The sequence below is a fragment of the Capra hircus genome, chromosome 21 (genome assembly GCF_001704415.2).
Source record: "Capra hircus breed San Clemente chromosome 21, ASM170441v1, whole genome shotgun sequence".
Lineage (NCBI taxonomy): Eukaryota > Metazoa > Chordata > Mammalia > Artiodactyla > Bovidae > Capra > Capra hircus.
In genome coordinates this window covers 57,272,690-57,287,874 of record NC_030828.1, presented here as the reverse complement: position 1 = coordinate 57,287,874, position 15,185 = coordinate 57,272,690, and the positions used below count along the sequence as shown (strand labels likewise).

Below are 15,185 nucleotides of genomic sequence, written 5' to 3'. Positions count from 1 at the left end.
GGACAGTCGGTTGGAGACATCTGCAGCTCTCAGTTTATTTTGTAGTACTTTTATCTAGATCCTATTTAGCCTATTAAAGTTACACCTATTCCTCAATATAATTAATTCATTTTACAAACATAGTGTATCATTTTTTATGATGCACTAACATACTGCAGTAAGTGATATGATAACGTATAAGATATGATAACATACTGCAGTAAGGCACATACACAAAACATCCTGAAAACATAGGCTTTTTAACTCACTTTCAACCACTATGTTGTGATAAAATGATTACAAGAAATTCCAGTTTGAACTTACCCTGGTGGGCAACGGAGCACCAAGTTAAAACTGTACTAGAGTTTGCAATTATGTAACTATGGTAGTTACAAATAAATTAACATGTTTGGGGAAATTATGATCATTTTGTGATTTCATCTTGCATACTTAAGTATATAGTAAGATAAGCATGTAAAATTATTATAGAAATTGGAGGATATTTGTAAAATAACAAATGAGAAACAAGTTGGTTAGTTTTTGTGATAGAGTTGGGTTATTTTCTCACTACTTTGAACATAATTTCGAGTAGATTCAAGATTTTTAGTGTATAAAATAATATTTTAAAAAAAAACACAAACTCACAAAAGTACTAAAAGAAAATGGACTGAGTTTTTTTTAAATAGTATCAGAATGAGTAAGGATACCTAAGCAAGACTTTAAGAAATCCAAACACTGTGATAGAAAAGATTAATAAATATATTTATATGGTAATAAACATTTCTGAACAGTCTGTAAATGAGGTTAAAAGACAAAGGTAGGGTAAAGTATTTAGTGTTTTCAACAGAAATGACCAAGAACTAATATGCCTTTTATAGCTCTCACATGTACCAGTCAGAAAGACATAGAAATTTCACTTCAAATAAATGAAAATTAAAACCACAACGCAGTATCATTTTTTTACTTTTCAGACCGAAAGGTCAAAAGTTTTGATGCAATATTGAGCTGAAAATGGTGTGAAATCTATAAGATGCTGGTGGTGAGAGTGTTAATTGGTATAAGCTCCTTATAAGTCAAGTTGACTCTGTCAGAATGTAAAGATGCATGCTCTTGGGCCCTATCAGCAATTTCACTGATAGAATTTATCCTGTGGGTAATAGCATACATATACACAGGTATATTTACAAGATGATTGATTGCAGCATTATTCTTGGTAACAGGATTGGTGGTGGTGGTTTAGTCAATAAGTCATGTCCATCTCTCGCAATGTCATGGACTGTAACCCGCCAAGCTCCTCTGTCCATGGGATTTTCCCAGACAAGAATACTGGAGTGGGTTGCCATTTTCTTCTCCAGAACAGCAGATTATAAACAATCTAAATGTTTATCAGCAGAAGACCCTAGTTAAACTAGAAGCATTTCAGTACAATAATTCTGTGCAGCCATTAAAAAAAGACCATGTGTTGTTAAGGATCCATCTCCAGGATACGATGCTAAATGAAAACTAGCAAGATAACAGACAGTGTGTAGAATGCTTCTAGTGGAGAGTACTGGCTAGATATACATACAGTATCTCTGAAAGGAGAGTCAGACTGCATCTGGGAAGAGAGAGTTGGGGTTGTGAGTGAGAGGGAGATTTTTCATTGCACCCTCTTGTTCTCTGCATTTCTTTTAGAGCGCGTGCTGGGCTTCCTGGATGGCTCAGCGCTAAAGAACGTACCTGCCAGTGCAGGAGACGTGAGCTCGATCCCTGGTCCGGGAGGATCCCCATACCTCGGAGCAGCTAATCCCGTGTGCCACAAGTACCGAACCTGTGCCCTAGAGCCCGAGAACCGCAACTACTGACGCCCATGCACCCTAGAGCCCCTGCTTTGCAGAAGAGAAGCCACTGCAGTGAGAAGCCTGAGCACCGCAACCAAAGAGGAGCCCCTGCTTGCGGCAACCAGAGAAAAGCCTGTGCAGCAGTGAAGACCCAGTGCAGCCAGATATTTTACAGAAAGAAAGCATGTGCTACATATTTTTCTACAAAAGCAGGGAAAAAATCACGCTTTTAAAAAAATCCAGTTCTTTTATTATAATTTTTTTGGCTGTGCTGGATCTTCACTGCCGCGTGGGGTTTCTGTAGTTGCAGTGATGGGGGAGGGAGTACTGTCTAGTGGTGGCACACAGGCTTCTCATTGTGGTGGTTTCTCTCATTGCAGAGCGTGGGCTCTAGGCTAGGCGGGGTTTAGCAGTTGTGGCTCCCAGTCTTTGTTGCTTCACAGCATGTGGGCTCTTCCCAGATCAGGAATCAAACCTGTGTCTCCTGCATCGGCAGACAGATTCTTTACCACTGAGCCACCAGCGAAGCCCTCCATGTTTTTTTTCCTTTAATTGGAGGCTAATTACTTTACAACATTGTAATGATTTTTGCCATACATTGACATGAATCAGCCATGGGTGTACATATGTCCCCCATCCTGAACCCCCCTCCCACTTCCCTTCCCATTCCATCCCTCAGGGTCATCCCAATACACCGGCCCTGAGTGCCCTGTCTCAGGCATCGAACCTAGACTGGAGATCTGTTTCACGTATGGTAATATACATGTTTCAATGCTATTCTCTCAAATCATCCCACCCTCGCCTTCTCCCACAGAGTCCAAAAGTCTGTTCTTTACATCTGTGTCTCTTGCTGTCTCGCATATAGGGTCATTGTTACCATCTTTCTAAATTCCATATATATGTGTTAATATACTGTATTGGTATTTTTCTTTCTGACTTACTTCACTCTGTATAATAAACTCCAGTTTCATTAGAACTGATTCAAATGCATTCTAATAGCTGAGTAATATTCCATTGTGTTTATGTATCACAACTTACTTATTCATTCATCTGCCGATGGACATCTAGGTTGCTTCTATGTAAACAGTGCTGTGATGAACATTCGGGTACACGTGTCTCTTTCAATTCTGGTTTCCTTGGTGTGTATGCCAGACAGTGGGATTGCTGGGTCGTATGACCCCGTGCTTTTTAAATAAGGGCAGTTCAGCCATGTTAACAGTTAAAACATTGTCATGTAAATAATTCAGGCCAGAAATTAAGCAATCCAGGCTTAAGAATGTCCACATTTCCCATCTGACTACTGTTATGTCAGAAGGGGAGTAGAATGCAGTTTCTAAAGAGGTTAGGAGAGCTGGGCTAAATATGAGATAGGGTAACTTTAATTTTAAAGAGGAGGTATTTCTAAAACTGATGGGCCTAGCTGTAACCCTCTATTGTTCAGTCGTGTCTGACTCTTTGCAACCCCATGCACTGTAGCATGCCAGGCCTCCCTGTCCCTCACCGTCTCCTGGAGTTTGCCAGAGTTCGTGTCCATTGCATTGGTGCATTTATACAGTCCATTACAACTATATAAAAAGCTGTAACCCTCTAGCGAGTGCATTATTCTCAAAGTATAAAAAGAATTTCCCAGTGTTACTGTAACTATTCCAGTTCTCAGGTGACCTTTGGGATCAGAATTGCTCTATTTAAAGACATGGCCCAGGAAACAGTGAATGCTAGACAGTAAGCCTCTATTTATATCTTTTAAAAAGTAGCAGCTCACATTGGAGCAGCACAAGGCTATTAGGTACAGTTTTAAGTAGAAATTTACTCTCATGCCAAAATTCTGCTGGGAATAGAAGTAACTTCTAGAGGCACCATTACTAGTTTAAGTGAGTGCTTTAATTTAGGGCCAAGATATTGCCCCCTGATACCAGAGTTTAAATTTTGGCCTTGGAAAGAAATTATCCCCATGTGCTGAAACCTGAAAGAGCTTAATAACCAAACTTAGCTAGAACATGTGACACGTTCGTTATGCTATGCACTTTGTTTTGGTTTGGAAAGTGGTAGTCCCTCAGTAGTGTCCAACTCTTCACGTCACCATAGACTGTAGCCTGCCAGGCTCCTCTGTCCATGGAATTCTCCAAGCAAGAATACTGGCATGGGAAGCCATTCCTTTCTCCAGGGGATCTTCCCGAGCCAGGGATCGAACCCCGGTCTCCTGCATTGCAGGCAGGTTCTTTACCATCTGAGCTACCAGGGAAACCCATGCACTCAATAATCTTAATCTTTTTTCTCTCCGGAGAGTGAAGTAGATTGTTTTGTAGCCTAGTGAGAGAGTTGTCGAGTGGCAGTAAAAATCATCCATGTAGTAATTACTAAGCACCTACTGTGTGCCAGGCACTGTTCTGGGCATAGGCTACATGACATGAACAGACAAGTGCCTGCCCTTATGGAATTTAGATTCTGACAAAATGTGTAACATGTCATATGATGGGAAGTGCTCTGGAGAAAAGCGGGGGAGGCGGATGGTTGATTTTAAACAGAGTGGTCAGAGGCAGCCTCACTAAGCTGACAGTTGAACAGAGGTCTAAAGAACATGCTGGAGCTGGTCAGAGCTGAGCATTCAAGCAGAAAGTACACTGAGCCCAGAGGCCCTGAAACATGTATTTCTGGCTTGTTCTAGAATCAACAAGAAGACCAGTATGGGTGGTGTGGAGCAAAGGATGGAGGGGGTAGTAGGAGATGAAGTTGGGGGCCACTTAGAACTTTGTGTGCCATGTTAAGGACTTTGACTTTTATTCTGAGAAGGGAAACTATAGAAGGATTTTTGAGAAGAGTAACATTTTTAAATGATCCCTCACCACGTGTTTAATAGTAGACTTCTAGGGGACTTGAGCAGATTTTGGTGGTTGGAGAGATCAGCAGCTTATCTTTCAATAGGTTAAATTGCAGGTGCCTGTTAAGATACCTTAGTAGGTACCAGGTAGGTGGTTAGCTATTCAAGACTGGAGCTCAGGAAAGAAATTTGGATTTTAAAGCCATGAGCCTGGATGAGATGACAAGGGAGCAGAAAAGAACGTGGCGCCATCTCTTAGAAATTGAGTAGATGCCCTAAAAAGGAACCAGCAAAAGGCATAGGAAAAGCAGGTGAGGCAGAAGACTAATAGGAAAGTATCTAGAATTGGGCTATTTAGCCACATGTGGCTGCTGAGTTAAAATGTAAAATTCAGTTCCTCAGTCGCCCTAGCCACATCTCAAGGGCTCATTTCACGTGGCTTCTGGCTGTTGACAGGGACAGGACAGATAGAGGACGTTTCCATGATCACTAAAATTCTATTGAGCAGTACTGTTCCAGAAGCCAACAGAAGAAAATACTTCAAGGACAAGGGGGTGTGTCCAAAAGTAATTTGAGGGGGAGTTCCCTGGTGGTCCAGTGGTTAGGATTCCATGCTTTCAGTGCCAAGGGTGTGGGTTCAGTCTCTGGTTAGGGAACCAAGATTCCCCCCAAGGAGTGGCAAGGCCAAAAAAAGGAATGTGAAGACTGAGACTTGATCGCTGGGTTTAGTTACATGTGAATGACGGGCACGCTGTTGACAAGAGAGCGACTTTGATAGAGACAGAAGCCTGATGGAAGTACATTCAGGATAGACTGGACAATAGGAGTCAGAAAATAATATAGACATCTCGTTCCCCACTGTGAGCTTGGGCTGGCAGCTGTCTGCAGTCTACCTGGCGTGGTCCTGTCTACACTGACATCCCTGCCACTGAGGGTCCTGACATGCCCGACCTGCTGCTCCCAGTGCTTCGTGCCCAGATCCATTCTGAACCACTACAGGAGCAGCTCAGGACCGGGGATATTGCCACTGGGCTCACCTCCTGCTTCCTGTGTCCTCCTGCCTGGCGCTGGGCCTCGCCACACCTGTTTAACATGGTGAACAAACATACAGGTTTGATTATTTTCTGGGTGCTGTCACTTCAGAGCACTTTATCTGATGATTCCACTTCCCCAAAGAAAAACTTTTTTAATTATGAAAGCTTTGTTTGAAGTAGAATCAAATTCTAAGGGAATCACATTTTCCCCTTTAAAACTAGTGTTTTGTTTTATTTTTGGCTGTGCAGGGTCTTCAGTTGCTGCATGGGCTTTTCTCTAGTTGCGGCAAACGGGCTACTCTCTAGTTGCAGTATGTGGGAGAGTTTACTAGAATTTGAAGTCTTAAGAAAGTCTCCCTCAATAAAATAAGGAATTACTACTTTACAAGACAATAGCAAACTCACAAACCTTTCATTACATCATTTGTAAGACAAAAAGTGATGGAAATAATGTTCTTAAACAATTTCCAAACTCGCACTGCCTCGGGACAAATCAAATAAAGCAAGAAACTGTGCAATGACTTTTCTTAAATTATGTCCTTTTTTCGATAAGCAGCATAGTAGAATGATATAGCTGGAGATCTGAAGCCAGATATCCTGGGTTCAAATCCTGACTCTTCCACTAGTGGTATGACCAACAGCAAGTTATTCATTCTGTGTGCCTCAGGCATCCTCGTTTTCCTCTTCTGTAAAGTGGTATTAGTACCAACACATACTTGCATCATAGAACTCTGATGCAGCATGAATCGTATATCTCCGGAATCTGCCTGCAGCCATGCATACTTTCAGTAAGTACTCAAAAGATGCAAGTGATTTGGTTACCTGTCCCTTGCAAAAACACGTATTTCAAACTGTTACTTAATTTGAAGACTCAGTGTATCAGTGTCTTGTAGCAAAAAAACATTTCAGTAACTAGACCTTTGGAAGTAGTAAAGGAGAGAAATGAGACTACTGGAGAAGAATCTGATTGTGCCTCTCCTGAGTTACAAGGACACCTGCTTTATCTTTCAAGTAAAAGCTTCCTATGGAATGCCCAGCCTTCCATTCTGGTCAAACTTTACTTAAAGCTGCTTGAAGATTTTGATTTTCAGTAGCTCATACAAATTGAGAAAAACCTTTCTTCAGTTCTTTTCCATTTATTAGCATGGTTAGGCAGACAGTACCCAGTGCTGAAACATGTCATCTGTGAGAAGCCCTACAGCTCAGGGATTAGGAATAAAGGCATCAGATGCCTGGTTAGGCTCTGGCTTTGCTTCTTGGCTATGTGACCTTCAGCAAGTTACAGAACTTCAGCTCACTGTCCTTATCTGTAAAATCTGGATGATAATAACTTATCTCATAGGGCTGTTGGAGGACTACATGAGTTGACTCACATTAAAGCTCTTAAAATAGAGCCCAAGAGAAGCACCAAAAAATGTTATGATTCTTATTAAAAATCAGTGTAAAACATTTCTCTGGTATTGATGACGTAACTATAAAAATATATCTTGATCTCACCCAGAAAAGAAAAAAAAATTCCTAAAATCTAGTTTTCCATTTTTCAGTTATTTGTATTGTTGCCAGACATGAGGTAGTGAGTACAGACGCAAAAGAGGCAGTACAGGGGTCACATCTTCATGCAGTTAACCTATTGCCTGAAGACTAGACTTTAGGCAGAAAAGAAAATCAGAGGGATGGTGACTTGAGAGCATCGCTTAGCACACATCTGACAGGGATTGGAATGTTTTCATTGAACACCTTGTTTCCATTTTCTGTGTTAGATTGCTCAGCTTTCAAACATTTAGTCTTTTCCCAAGTAGTTTTTTTTTCAATTGCATTAGTAATTCTAGCTAATAGCGCCCGAAGCATTACCAAAAGGAAGACATTTTGCTTCTCAAGACACCCATCGCCTCAATAATTTCATACCAATTTCTCACAAGCTGATAGCAAACGAGCATAGTGCCTTAGCTACAATGGGATGAACTGGTGTTTTAGTTTGAAGAATTTTAAAGCAAGCCAAATAATTGTATAAAATTTAAATTTTATGACCATGTTTGGACCTTTTTACATTAAGCACAATGGAAATGTTCATATTCATTTTTCCCCAAAGGAAAATTTTCTGAATTATCACCATGTTGCACAGTAAAATAAAAATATGAGTCCAGGTACTTATTCAAGTTTCTAAGGAATGCAAATAACAGATAAAATTTTACTTCCAAAATCTGAAGTCATCCACATGATTTTGTAGTACTGATTCTCAGTCTTTACCTAAAAAGTCATTATTCAGATAAAGTTAGCCCCCTAGCCACATTCTTTAAAAAGCTTCTGCCCCACCACAACTTCCTGAGATCTGTGAAGAAACTGCAGTCTTGTGATCAGGTTCCATATCATACTGGCAGTTTTGTACTTGTAAGGAAAAAATGATGTCAGATTTTATGTGTCAATCAGTTGTAGTCTGCTGATCTGATTAGAAGCCTTGACAAATGCTTGGTGGCGATTGCATATAACTGCCAAGCATATGGGGATAATACAGTAGCCCACCGTTTTGGGGTCAGCTCTTGTACAAGAGTAAAGGAATAAAAACATCTGTAAGTAAGGTATGAGAAAAACAATTGTCCAGAACCAAAAAGGCAGGGAGAGCAACCGAGTTTTCAAGGAGTGTGTCCACGTGGCTCCTTCAAGGGGCTCCTCTGGGTGCTGTTGAATGTGTTCCAAGGCCAGCCTGTTGTAAGTCTCATTGATTTCAAAAACGTAGTAAAATGCTGCTGCACTTGCTAATAGATAGAGTCCCACTCCGATCCATCCCATCCGCTGACGGAAATTCATCATTCTCCATGCTCTGTGCCTGCCAGTTAGAAACAAGTTAGGGTCTAGTAACGCTGTCATGGTAAGTATTCCAAATGTACTTAACTTTTTTTCCCCCAGTGAGCTCTAAAATACCCCATTTGAGGTTTTAAATAACTAAATTTACATCTATTAAGAAATGTAAACAACTTACAGGTAGTTTTATGTAGTAGATATGATAAAGTTTAATTATATATTGAGCAGGCTTTTTATTGAAGCCCACATATAAATCACTATATCTGACTTAAACAGGTCCAGTACACCGCCCCTTAAACTATAATTAAATTAATTTCCTACGGAACATTTCACTGTTAACAGTTCAAATACTTCCTGATTTAACAGTATTGCTGCAGACATGAACGCTTGGTTCTTCAAGTTTAACCTATGTCGGAGCCCCCAAGTTAAGACAGTAACTCTTAAACACTTACAGTGGTCCCGAAAATCTTCCTGTTCCCACGGCAAGCGTTAAAGAGTCACTCAGTTCTGAATAATCGGGTGGCTTTGGCATTTCAGAGAAAAAGCCACCATAAAAGAAATCCCCCGGGGTCACCGGCTGGGAGAATGGTGAGCACGGCCAGCCTGGAGCAAAGACTAAGTGTGATTAAGCACAGCGTGACTGCAGCCGGTCACGCGGCGGGCTGGCCCCCGTTGCTGCTGCCCGAGCCCCAGCCTGTGGCTGTGGCGGTCGGCCCAGCCGGGAGGCTTCCCCCGACACCTGGGCCTTCCCTGCAGCCGGCCCCGCCCCCTGTCGCGCAGCAGGGACCGCCGGCCGCGGCGCGACCAGGGCTGCGCAGGCGGCGCCAGACCCGGGCCTCTCCGCCTTGCAGCACCGAGAGCCCAGTGCCGGGCAGCGGCCACCGGGCGAGGCTGCAGAGCTGGGCAGGTCCCGGGTCTCACCTCCTGTCCGGGTTGGCCCGCCTGCCCGCCGTCCCGGATGCTGCCACACTCGGGGCTTCCGGCTCGGGCCGGAAGCGCGTATGCCCCGCCCCCGAAAGACCCGGCCTTCCCCCTGACGTCAGGCCGCGGCACCGCCTCCTCCAGCGCTCTCCAATCGGCTCCAGCTGTCTGGCTGGCTAAAGTTGAGGAGGTGCGGGTGGTGGCAAAGACCCTCTTCTGGTGGGCGGCCGTCCGAGCCTGGCCGCTTCAGCCCTCCTCGAAGCTTCGCCCTGGTGCTTCTCTCGTGGCTCTGGTCCCCCAGCTGTTCCGCCCTGCGGAAAGCCCCGCAGCGTCGGGCAGTCAGCTGTTCCCCCGGCGCGCCTCTGGTATCCCCCTTGGGTGTGCATCGAGTGGAAAAGAGGCCGCCCCTCGCGTTCCTCGGGCCTGGCGGTCCGGGAAGCGTCGCGAGCAGGCCCTGGTGCCTCGGCTGCCGGCGATGGACTCACACAGACAGCTAGATCCGAGGCCCCGAGAGGCTCCGGTGACTGCTTGCCGCAGTGGGGCTGGCCGCAGGCGCGGGTGCGCGGGCCTTCTCCGGGCTCGAGTCTCGGGTCATTCATTGACATTTCAAACTGACCTGACTGCCTCGACCTCGCAGCCCGTCGGAAACTCGGACATTAACCAGACTTAACTCTAGTACCGCGGAGGAATGCTGTGAATTGCGGTGGTGTCAATGGTGTGGGAAAAATTGGAATTTAAATCTTGTTTGGGGCACCCTGACGCTGAGGCTCTTAGGAGACTGGTGTAGGGGGATGGATGTGAACTCGCGGAAAGCGCCGTTGGTTGCCGGCATCGCCCAGATCTGTGATGTGGCAGAAATCTGCGAGCTGGTGTAGCCCCCTTAGGGGAGTACCGACTCCTCGGGAGGATGTCCCGGAGGGACGAGATCAGGAATGTAGCCTTAATAGGACTTACTGAGGAGACAAGTCATGCTCTGGTTCCTAAGGAGATACCCGGAGGTAAAGGTGCCTGTAGAGTGCTCATTAAGTCCCCTGACCCAGATAGTGAATTTTTAAGCAAAGCAAATGAACTCTTAGAGGGGGAGGGCGTGACATTGGGTAAGTTTACCAGAGCTCTTGCGTATGGAAACGACCGTTTGATCTAGACTAGGATGTGATTCTAGGACTGCGGGCCCCTTTGTTGGCACAGGCAGTCCATAAGGCTCTTCAGCCTGCTCTGCAACACCTGAAATAGAAAAAACAAAGTTTTCTCAGGTAGTGATCCTCCAGAGCCAGAAGAAGTGTTTGAATCCTGGCTGCTTCATACTACTCAAATGATGAGGATATGAAAGATGTAAGATGTCGAAAAAACAAGGCGATTGCTAGAGAGCTTCAGAGACCCAGCAGCCGGTATCATTTGACTCTTGCAGATAAACAATCCTTTTATCACAACTCCTATATGCCTGCAGGCTCTGGGAGTTGCAGGTCAAATACCTGACCACTTACCAGAAGGAGGGAGAAAATTGCTTAGGTACTAAGGCTGGAGCGTTTACTACAGAAACTGGTAGAGAGAGGAGACTTGGAGTGAGCCCGGAGCAGGTCCTTGCTGAAGCAGTCCACAGAACACCAGCGCAGGCAGGCTTCTTAGAGTTACTGACCCTAATAAAGGATGAAGAGGCAGCTGAAGAGGAGGAGGAGGGTGCCCTCCTCCAGGCAGGACTTGAGGGACATTTCACCTGAATCTTGGGAAATCAGGAAGGGCTATCTGCAACGAGCAGAACCTGGAGGCAGAACAGTGTATGCTCAGTGATAGACATTAACCTATCTTGTCCTGCCAAGTTACTCATGTTTGTGCAGTTCTTAGTACAATCCTTTGTCATTTCTGTGCCCATGTAATGTCTCCTAAATGTCTCTCTAGTCATTGACTAGAAGGATGTAGTTCAGCACTGGTATTTATCTATTTATATTCACCCATGAATTTGTTTTTTAATCACTCACAGTGTACAGAAGTTTCATCACTATGCACATGTGATACTCTGAGAGGACATCCGGTCATGGCTCAGGTGCACACGCTGATCAGACCTCGTTCAGATGCCGGCTTGTGTGATAACAGGGGCCAGTGTAGCTGTCCCACGTGACGACGCGTCATAGGTAGTTTCTAGGTGTGCGTGTGTCTGTCAGTCGCTCAGTCACATCCGACTGCTTGCAACCCCATGGACTGTAGCCCACCAGGCTTCTCTGTCCATGGAATTCTCCAGGCAAGAACATTCCCTTCTTTCCGATCTAGGGATCGAACCCGGGTTTCCAGAGTTGCAGGCAGATTCTTTACGATCTGAGCCACCAACGAGGTCCAGTTAGGTATGTCTGGCCCTATATTAATCATGAAGATCATGAGCGGTGGTTTTTATTTTCTGTGTGAATAGGAATTTTATTGATTCTATGCCATCAAAACAAGAGGGAGAATTCAACGCTGCGGTTGGTAAGTTCACAGCTGCCATCTCTAACCCCAGATTTCTCATGTGTGTCATCAAAGCATCCAGTTGTGAATGTCATATTAATAGGTTGCATTCAATTATAGTTGAATTCAATTATAGATATGAATTTAGAAAATAAAGAAATGTGAATAGAATGACCTTTTAACCTATTTTGTTTATACCAAGTTTCCAAGAGCAATTTCACTTGAACAAAGTGTTTCAAAAGCATGAATCTGAAAGCCACTCAATTTGTACAGTCCTTTGGACACCTAGTCCCTTGGACACTTTCCTCCTGGTGCCCAGGGGTAGGGAGTAGTTTTCGAACTGAGAATGCTGGTGGGACCTTCTCCTGAGGCACAATGGAATGAAATGAGACTGCACAAATGAGTGCAAGTAGCAGGTCCCAAGGTATCAATGTGTTGAATCTGGAGGGTGAAGGGAAAACAGGATCATTGCATACCTCTGGATGGCAGACTAGACTAAATGGTCCATGTACTTCTTCACTTAATCCTTGTAAAAATCCTGCAAAATGGGGAAACAACTAGTTTCAGAATTCTGTCATCTGCCTTACTGCAAGACCTGCGTTGTTCCCACTGCCAAGAAAGGGAAGCAGTCCTAAGGGTGTCTGGACCCAGCCTCACAAGGGAAGTTGGGCAGATTGTTAACAACATTTAATAATTAGTATGTGCAGATGACACCACCTTTATGGCAGAAAGTGAAGAGGAACTAAAAAGCCTCTTGATGAAAGTGAAAGAGGAGAGCGAAAAAGTTGGCTTAAAGCTCAACATTCAGAAAACGAAGATCATGGCATCCGGTCCCATCACTTCATGGGAAATAGATGGGGAAACAGTGGAAACAGTGTCAGACTTTATTTTGGGGGGCTCCAAAATCACTGCAGATGGTGATTGCAGCCATGAAATTAAAAGAGGCTTATTCCTTGGAAGAAAAGTTGTGACCAACCTAGATAGCATATTCAAAAGCAGAGACATTACTTTGCCGACTAAGGTCCATCTAGTCAATGCTATGGTTTTTCCTGTGGTCATGTATGGATGTGAGAGTTGGACTGTGAAGAAGGCTGAGCGCCGAAGAATTGATGCTTTTGAACTGTGGTGTTGGAGAAGACTCTTGAGAGTCCCTTGGACTGCAAGGAGATCCAACCAGTCCATTCTGAAGATCAGCCCTGGGATTTCTTTGGAAGGAATGATGCTAAAGCTGAAACTCCAGTACTTTGGCCACCTCATGTGAAGAGCTGACTCATTGGAAAAGACTCTGATGCTGGGAGGGATTGGGGGCAGGAGGAGAAGGGGACGACCGAGGATGAGATGGCTGAATGGCATCACTGACTCATGGACGTGAGTCTGAGTGAACTCGGGGAGTTGGTGATGGACAGGGAGGCCTGGCGTGCTGTGATTCATGGGGTCGCAAAGAGTCGGACACGACTGAGTGACTGAACTGAACTGAACTGATGGACTACATCTTTCTTTTTTTAAAACAAACAAACTGAACAAACATATTTATTTGGCCGTGACTGGTCTTAGTTCAGCATGCAGGCAGCATGCAAAATCTCTGGTTGTGGCACTCAGGATCTTGTTTTTAGTTGTGGCATATGGGATCTAGTTCCCTGACTAGGCGTTGAACCCAGGCCCTCAGCAGCGAGAGCACAGAGTCCAAACCGTTGACCACCAGGAAAGTCCCTAGACAACATCTTTCTTAAACACTACTGCCAACTGGATGCTGTAATGAGGAGTAAGAACCTGGAAAACCAGTGGGCAGCGGGGAGGGTGGACATGGGCTAGTGATTTGGTCTCAAAATAAGGAAGAATGAAAGTTGAAAATTGCTGAAAGATCATACTGAAAGTCTTTAATAAAAATACCCCCAAAGAACCAGTTTTGGGATATATACTTTTGGGTTTAGATACAAAATCATGTTTCTGTTATGAATAAATATCATGTGTTCATTCTTCATAAATTCACATGTGTTCCCCCTACAGAAGGTTAAATACATATCAAACCATCTTGTTGTACTTCCTTAAATGTATGTAATTTTAACTTGTCAAATACAAGTGTGTTTGTCACTTAGTTATGTCCAACTATTGTGACCCCAGGGACTGTAGCCAACCAGACTCCTTTGTCCATGGAATTCTCCAGTCAAAAACACTGAAGAGGGTAGCCATTCCCTTCTTCAAAATATCTTCCCAGTCCAGGGATCCAACCCGATTCTTTACTATCCGAGCCACCAAGGAAGCCCAAAAGGGAAGAAAAAGAAGCTAAACAGGAGATGACACATAGACTCTGGATAAAATCAGAGATGTAACTCCGATCTGGTTTATATGCGTATAGTCGTTTGTTCACCACCTTAGGAAGTGGTATCAGCTGTGTTTTGCTGACAGACATTGTGAATGTGTGCACACATAGGTGTTAATAAATGTTGCACCCCTCCTGTATGTGAGGCATTGAGATGGAGGGGAGTGATTGTATAATTAAATTGAGGTTATAAGCCCAGCCGTGGAGATCTACCCAGTCAATAATAATAACTGACTTTGAACACTTGTGTGGACTAAGCACTGAACACCACTGAATGCATTTGGTCCTCCAGCAATACTGAAAGCAAAGCTTTTTGTTTTCCCAATTTACAGATGAAGGAGAGGCAAAGAGAAGTCAAGTAACTTGCCCAGGGTTTCCTAACTAATAAGTGGCAGTGTCAGGATTTATACTATTGCAAGTCCTTGATCTTAATCAACTGTGTGCTGCTTTGTTAAGTTTTGTGAAAAACATTTCGTCACTTCCTCTCTTTTCTGGATGAGAGGATTGAGACTCAAAGATTCAGTGACCAGGGGATGGGGGAGGTACAAAGTCTGACTCCAGAGAGCTTTCCTTAAAGTGTTCTGACATAAACATTGCTGCTGCTGCTGCTGCTGCTGCTGCTGCTAAGTCGCTTCAGTCGTGTCCGACTCTGTGCGACCCCATAGACGGCAGCCCACCAGGCTCGCCCGTCCCTGGGATTCTCCAGGCAAGAACACTGGAGTGGGTTGCCATTTCCTTCTCCAAGGCATGAAAATGAAAAGTGAAAGCGAAGTCGCTCAGTTGTGTCCGACTCTTAGCGACCCCATGGACTGCAGCCCACCAGGACTATCTTGCTCTGTCAATGTTAGTATCAGGGATCAGTCACGTTGATGGCGTGTGTCTCTGATACGATGTAACAACAAGGGCGCTTCACGTCCTCAGAACCCATAATCCAGTCTAGTCTGAGCAAAACACTAGGTTAATTCACACTGAGGGATGTTCTACAAAAGACCTGACCAACACTCCTCAGAACTATCAACATCAGGAAAAACAAGAAAAGACTGGAAAACTGTCAAAGA

The 15,185-nt window shown here is 44.3% G+C and overlaps 2 protein-coding genes across 2 annotated transcripts; one reads left to right on the top strand and one right to left on the bottom strand.

Moving 5' to 3' along the window:
- TMEM251 (transmembrane protein 251) lies at window positions 6,772-9,421 on the bottom strand. The gene is made up of 2 exons (XM_005695340.3): window positions 8,903-9,421; window positions 6,772-8,475 (listed from the first exon to the last, which is right to left on the bottom strand). Exons 1-2 carry the CDS (start codon window positions 8,980-8,982, stop codon window positions 8,064-8,066), a joined length of 492 nt encoding a protein of 163 aa, XP_005695397.1. The 5' UTR covers window positions 8,983-9,421; the 3' UTR covers window positions 6,772-8,063.
- On the top strand, window positions 9,036-11,098 carry MOAP1 (modulator of apoptosis 1). The gene is given in 9 exon segments (XM_018065929.1): window positions 9,036-9,438; window positions 9,494-9,923; window positions 10,009-10,226; window positions 10,229-10,498; window positions 10,501-10,609; window positions 10,611-10,823; window positions 10,825-10,872; window positions 10,874-10,932; window positions 10,935-11,098. Coding segments are annotated over 9 exon segments (1,905 nt in total). The 3' UTR covers window positions 11,090-11,098.

Excerpts from the sequence above, each read along its gene's own strand:
- TMEM251 (XM_005695340.3), bottom strand. The coding sequence starts at position 8,982 with ATGCCAAAGCCACCCGATTATTCAGAACTGAGTGACTCTTTAACGCTT. Across the intron at positions 8,476-8,902 it reads GGAAGATTTTCGGGACCACT|GCACAGAGCATGGAGAATGA; the intron begins GTAAGTGTTTAA and ends TCTAACTGGCAG.